The sequence below is a fragment of the Suncus etruscus genome, chromosome 1 (assembly GCF_024139225.1).
Source record: "Suncus etruscus isolate mSunEtr1 chromosome 1, mSunEtr1.pri.cur, whole genome shotgun sequence".
Classification (NCBI taxonomy): Eukaryota; Metazoa; Chordata; class Mammalia; order Eulipotyphla; family Soricidae; genus Suncus; species Suncus etruscus.
The window spans coordinates 63,595,382-63,601,970 of record NC_064848.1 but is presented as its reverse complement, the minus strand read 5'-3'; the positions used below and the strand labels follow the sequence as shown (position 1 = coordinate 63,601,970).

The 6,589-nt window shown below is 43.5% G+C and overlaps 1 protein-coding gene across 1 annotated transcript; it reads left to right on the top strand.

Annotated features, from left to right (window-relative positions):
• The first annotated feature begins 469 nt into the window (after positions 1-469).
• On the top strand, positions 470-6,372 carry TOMM5 (translocase of outer mitochondrial membrane 5). The gene is made up of 2 exons (XM_049774257.1): positions 470-632; positions 5,854-6,372. The coding sequence occupies exons 1-2, from the start codon at positions 512-514 to the stop codon at positions 5,886-5,888; spliced, it is 156 nt and encodes a 51-aa protein (XP_049630214.1). The 5' UTR covers positions 470-511; the 3' UTR covers positions 5,889-6,372.
• Positions 6,373-6,589: the final 217 nt, after the last annotated feature.

Here is a 6,589-nt window from a genome sequence, read left to right as displayed (position 1 = left end):
AACGAGGGGACCGATCAGCTCAAAACAATTTCTTTTCTTTTTTTGCTGATATCAGTTCATCTTGCTCCCCCAATCTGCTAATCCCAGTTTCGGAAAATATTTTTGGATTGGCTTTTGTTTGCTCACTTTTCTCATCTAGGAAAGGAAGATCCTAATTTATTCATAAAGTAGAATCGTCCTGAGTACTCAATTCATGTTAGATATCATTATTTATGATGATACTTATGTGCAAAAGCATTTGCAACGCCCTCGGCCTGGCTCAAGACCTAAGAGCTCCGAGCCCCAAGACCCACGCTTGGAAGTCCGACATCGCCCTCTCCCGGCTGCGCCTCTACGAGAACAACGCGGTCCGGACGAAGATTGACCCGCGTGGGCCCCCGTCCCGTCGGAGCGGAAACGTGGGGGCGGGCCCCGGAAGTGGGGCTAGGCGGGGGCGGGGCTTCCGGGCACGCGGCATCCTTGCCTGGAGCTCGGGGCGCGATCTCTGGGTGTTCGAGAGCCGACCCGCGCGATGTTCCGAATCGAGGGCCTCGCGCCGAAGCTGGACCCGGAGGAGATGAAGCGCAAGATGCGCGAGGATGTGATTTCCTCCATCCGGAACTTCCTCATCTACGTGGCCCTGCTCCGAGTCAGTGAGTGTCTTCCCGGGCCGGAGCCTTGCTGGGAGCCTGGCACGCGCCCCGGGGCCCTGGGCTGGAGGGCTGCGGGCGCGCCTGGGGATCCCGCGGGGCCGCGTGGGGAATCGATCCTGCAGCCTTGCATGCAAGAGCCTCTGGGATTTCCTCCCGGGGCCGGTCTGGATCTCCAGGCCAGAGAAACGTGTCCTCCATCCCTCTGTCTGCTTCAAGGTCATGGTCGTGATTTGGCCAATGAACTTGACCTTGAACCGGCCTTCCTTTCGTGCCGACATCCGAAAGGTTTTATTTTGTTTGCGGGAGAGAGGGTTTAAAAGAAGATACCTCCTTTTTTTTTTTAAGCCCTGAAGATAAACAAATAGGTTATGACTGCAGGTTTTAATACTCATCCGATTTGGATTTTACTTTGGGCAGAAATAGAAGCATTCTCAAGTCTCGAGTGTTTCTGCAATATATATGCGTATATATATTATGTTTTTATTGCAAAATTTTTTTGACTTTCAGAGGGGATTTAGGTTAGATGGCGTCTCCCTTGAGGAGCCAGCCTGGAGGCAGCTTTCTAAGTGTAGCTTTCCATTTAGTAGCCTCAAGGGATGTGCCTTTTCCTCCCTCTTGGCGTTTAATATTTTCTCGTGTTCTGTGTCTGTGTGTTGTCAGATCTGAGGATGAGGCCGGGTGGTGAGGAGAAAAGAAATCTTTTGCCTAGGTCGTCAGGTGGGAAGTGAGTGCAGTGAGACCTCATCATCATCGTTTTCCATCAGGATACTAGTAGCTCCTAACCTCAACATTGGTTTTCAGCACTGGTCTCAAAGGAGAGCATTTTTTCTTTTAAATATTTTTTATTTAAGCACCATGGTTTACAAACATGTTTGTAGTTGGGTTTAGGTCATTAAAAGAACACACCTCTTCACGGGACGTTAAATATTTACTTCTCCACCTAGATAAATAATACAGGAGGTAAGGTACTTGCCTCATGCACACCAGACCCAGATTCAGATCTCAGCACAAGTGTTCACTGAGCACCGCTGGGTGTGGCCCCCCGCCCCAAAAAGAAATAATTTGCTTCTCAGAGATCTTTGTATTGGCTACAAATTGGTAGTGGTTTTTTTTTTTTTAACCTTTTTTGCTGTACCAGAATTGAACCCAGATTCTTAGACACATCTAGCGTGTGCTCTACCACTTACAACCTTAACCCAGGAATTAATTTTTAAAACATGCAAAATTTAAATAGTACAGTGGATAGAATATATACCTTGCACGTGGCTAACCTGGATTCAGTCCTGGCACCCCGGGTGGTCATCTGAACCCTGCTGGGCGTGATATTTGAGTACCTTTATGTGAGGCTCAAAAAATATAAGTACTGGCTCTTTGTCACTATTTTTATGATTAAGAGACAATGTCATAATTTACCCATTTGAAAAGAACAGGGACCTTGATTTCAGTTGTGTTGTGGGGCCATCACATCAATTTGCTGAATTTTTTTTTCCTGTCCTATTTGTTGGAATTCCCCGTTCTACCCTTTCCCAGCCCTTGGGAGCCATCATTTTCCAGCTTGGAAAATTTCATATAAGGGGTAGTTATGCAGAAGGGAAGTTCTTTGGAAGCTGACAGATTAAAGAAAAATTAAAAAGCTTCAGATAGTTTGATAAGAGCAAAAGACAAGAATTATTAATGAAATATATGCCTACTATATACTTGGAGAGACCCACAAGTTGATTATTAATCCATATATGGTTTTTAGTCATCCCTTAAAAACACTTAACTAAGGGCTCGGAGAGATAGCACAGCAAGCAGCCGATCCAGGACCAAAGGTAGTTGGTTCGAATCCTGGTGTCCCATATGGTCCCCCGTGCCTGCCAGGAGCTATTTCTGAGCAGACAGCCAGGAGTAACCCCTGAGCACCGCTGGGTGTGACCCAAAAAATCAAAAAACAAACAAAACACTTAACTAAGATAAGGGATGTTCAGTTAGGGATATAAAATAAATATTTAAGAGTTACAGGAATTAGGTTCCCCTCTATACAAAGAGAACACTTAGTATATGCAAATATATTTTTTACGACCTCCATCAGGTTTAATCTTCATGAAATCTACCTTTGTCAGGTTTTTTTTGGGGGGAATAGGGGGGTTTGGGTTACACCTGCAGCGTTCAGGCTCCTGTCTATGTGCTCAGAAATGGTTTTTGGCAGTCTTGGGGAGCATATGGGATGCTGGGATTCATACTGCTGTTCTTTCTCTCCGGCCCCTTTGTCAAAGATTTTGTTTTTTTTTTCGTTTGTTTTTGGCTACCCCCACCTGTGACGCTCTGGGGTTACTCTTGGCTATGCAGGGAGCTATAATGCTAGGGCATTGAACCAAGGTCCATCCTAGATTTGGCCACGTGCAAGGCAAACACCCTACCTCTGTGCTATCGATTCAGCCCCCTTTGTCAAGTTTTGAGGTGGCAGATTATTTTGCTCTCCTAAGGGGTATATACTTGTAAATTTTTGTTCGTTTTTTTGTTTTTGGGTCACACCGGCAGTGCTCAGGGGTTACTCCTGGCTCTGTGCTCAGAAATCGCTCCTGGCAGGCTTGGGGGACCAAAAGGGTTGCCGGGATTTGAGCCACCATCCTTCTGCATACAAGGCATACGCACTATCTCTATGCTATCTCTCCAGCTATACTTGTGATTTTTTTTTTTTTTTTTTTTTTTTGTGGTTTTTGGGTCACACCCGGCAGTGCTCAGGGGTTTTTCCTGGCTCCGTGCTCAGAAATTGCTCCTGGCAGGCACGGTGGACCATATGGGACGCCGGGATTCGAACTGATGACCTGCATGAAAGGTAAACACCTTACCTCCATGCTATCTCTCCGGCCCCTATACTTGTAATTTTTGAGTCAGTCACTTAAAATAATATGGAGGTCTGGGACCAAAGAGATAGAGCGAGTAGGGCATGTTCCTTCCATGCTGCTGACCCAGGTGTAATCCCCAAAATCCAATATGGTCCCCAAAGCACCTCTAGGAGTAGCCCTTGAGTACTGCCGGGTATAGCCCAAAAACAATAAAAGGTGGTCTGTACATATGTATTAATATTTTGTTCCTTTTTATTGCTGAATGGACTCTGGCATGAACAACATCCATTTAAGAATAAGCATTTAAAAAAAAAAGAACAAGCATTTAATGGAGTATACATTTTTCTGGTAAGACTTAGTAGAAAAGACTGGACAAACTGCTCCAATAGCATCAGTTTAATATTAACAGAAAGTTCTGTTAATTTTCTGTATTAAGTAAACCTTCTGGCAACCCTCTGGTTCTTTGTCTCTATTATTGGTTTGTTTCCTCTGCTTTTATAAGGTATAATTTTACCATTGTTTTAACATTTACAATTTAGCTAATCTCTTTTTTTTTGTTTTTGGTCACACCCGGCAACGTTCAGGGATCGCTCCTGGCAGGCCCAGGGACCATATGGGATGCCCGGATTTGAACCACCGTCCTTCTGCATGCAAGGCAAACACCTTACCTGCATGCTATTTCTCCAGTCCCCAACTAATCTCCTTTAACCCACTCCCTCCTCAACAACTGTCATTCAGTTTATGTCTGAAAAAAAAGCTTTCTTTTGTATTTCTTTTTTGTTTGTTTGTTCATTTTGTTTTTGTTTTTGTGCACACCCTGTGGTGCTTAGGTATGACTCCTGGCTCTGTGCTCAGAAGCTCAGCTCAGAAATTGCTCCTGGCAGGCTCGGTGGATTATCTGGGGTGCCAGGAATTGAACTGGGGGTGTCCAGGGTTGGCCATGAGCAAGGCACACACCCTACTGCTGTGCTATTGCTTCAGCCCCCAACTTTGCTTCCTTTTAAATTTTTCAATAAGTGGACTCATACGGTTTTGTCTTTTGTGATAGGTTTGTTTTCCCTAATCCTAATGTAGATTCTTGCCAAATTTTCTTTTTCAGGCTGAAGAACATTATGTGTACATGACCTGTTTTTTCTCTAATCCATTCATTTTTATGAACTCTTGAGCTGTTTTCATATGTAGCTGCTGTGAAAAATGTTCTGATGCACATACCCTTTGGAGGAGTTCAGGGACTTAATCCTGGCTCTGCGCTCAGAAATTATCCCTGGAAGTTACCCTGGAACTATATGGGATGCTGGAGACTGAACCTGCATCGCCACATGCAAGGCAAATGCCTACCCAGTGTGCTATTGCTCCAGCCCCACATAACTTATTTTTTAATTTTAGAGGATCTACCATGTGGTTCCTCAAGCTACTATACCACTTTACGTTCCCATCACCAAGTTGTACAAGTCCCCATTAGTTCCTGTACATTTTTCACAGCCTTGTTAGCACTAGTTTTGAGCTTCGATAGTAGTCATCTATATGGGTAATATTTCATATTATTTCTCATTTCCCTAAAGATTCATGTGCTGGTTTGGCTATAACATTTTTGTTTTTGTTGTGCTCCCAAGTGGGCTCAGGGAGGACCCTGGGGGGTTGCACCCTGCAGCCAATCTGGCTTGCCAGTGATTCTGTGCTTGAATCCTGTGGTGCTGGCAATGTTGGAGACACTGGGGTGTTGAGGGGCACCCCACCCAGGTCTGTCGCTAGGCTCTCGCTGTTGTCTCTACAAAGGAGAGTAATGCAAATACATACACCACCAGTACCTTGTTTTCAAGACATACTGGATTAGCATCTTACTGGACCTTTGTAGTCAGTGAAATAGGACTGTAATGAGTATTTTCTATAGCACATAAGTGATCAGTGGGAAAACCTAACAAGTGTCCAGCTCTTATGAATTCATAGTTAGAATTGTCATTTGCAAACAGACTGACCCCACGTGGGGGAGCTACCTGGGTTTTTAACAACAGCCTTTCTGAAACAGCTGCAGGACTGGAAAGTGAAGAGCCTTCAACAACTAGATGTTCCATTTTCTGCCTTGCATAGGAGATGCTTGGCCATGGCTTGGGCATTATTTTCTAAAACTGATTGAACTCTGGGAGCAGGAAAGATAATAATACAGCAAGCAGATGTATGCCTTGCACTTTGGTTTAGGTTCGTTCGATTTCTGTATTCCCTATGGTTCTCTGAGCAATGCCTGGATTACGCCTTGAGCACTGCTGAGTGTGGCCCCAAAACAAAAGAAACTGACTGGTTGAATTAGTGCAATGTATCTCCATTTTAATGCTTTCTAATATAACTTGTGAGCTAGTTGATCTTAAAATAAATTCTGGGTGTTTTTCTTTCAGCTCCTTTTATCTTAAAGAAGCTGGACAGCATATGAAGACTGGTCATCACATGCAAATACAGGATACGAAGAATTTGACTACCGTTGCTCCTCCTCTGCAAATGAATAGGCCCCAAAAAGATGTAAGAGACTCTTTGAATGGACCTAAAAATCATACTTGTTAAGAAACAAGTTTGACTTTGGTGACTGAACTTCATAGCTGAAACAAAAGTATTTGGAAATATGAAAAGATACTTTGTGATCCTAGAAAGCCCTGGTGGCTGTGATATACAGCCTCCATGAATGTGGGTAGTAACTGTAAATAATGTTGAATTTTATTTTCTAACAAGCATCAATTATAAGGGAATCATGTCTGCGATGGTACTGTCTTGTCATTTCTGATCACCTTTTACTTCCATCTGTATTTGTTGAAGAGTTTCTTACAGCTAGTTATTTTATGGAAGCCAGCACACAACCACAATGACATTCAAGCACAGGACCATTAATCTATATTTTTAATAAATGTATCAATTAAGAAAAATGGAGTTTTTACTTTCCTTAAACACTCTTCTTTCTGCAAACCAACAATGATTGTGATTATTCCAAATGACATTAAATTGAAATCCTCTTGTAGTAAAGGCAGTCTTATTTGTTTATGCTGGCTACACATAATACCACAAAAGTGCTGGTTTTGCTGTGTTTGGGGGAGGGTGGTGTTTATTTTTATCTTGGACCATACTTGTAGCATTCTGTGCATG

Coding starts and splice junctions, on each gene's coding strand:
- TOMM5 (XM_049774257.1), top strand. CDS start 512: ATGTTCCGAATCGAGGGCCTCGCGCCGAAGCTGGACCCGGAGGAGATG. Junction 633..5,853: donor CGTGGCCCTGCTCCGAGTCA/GTGAGTGTCTTC, acceptor TTTTTCTTTCAG/CTCCTTTTATCTTAAAGAAG.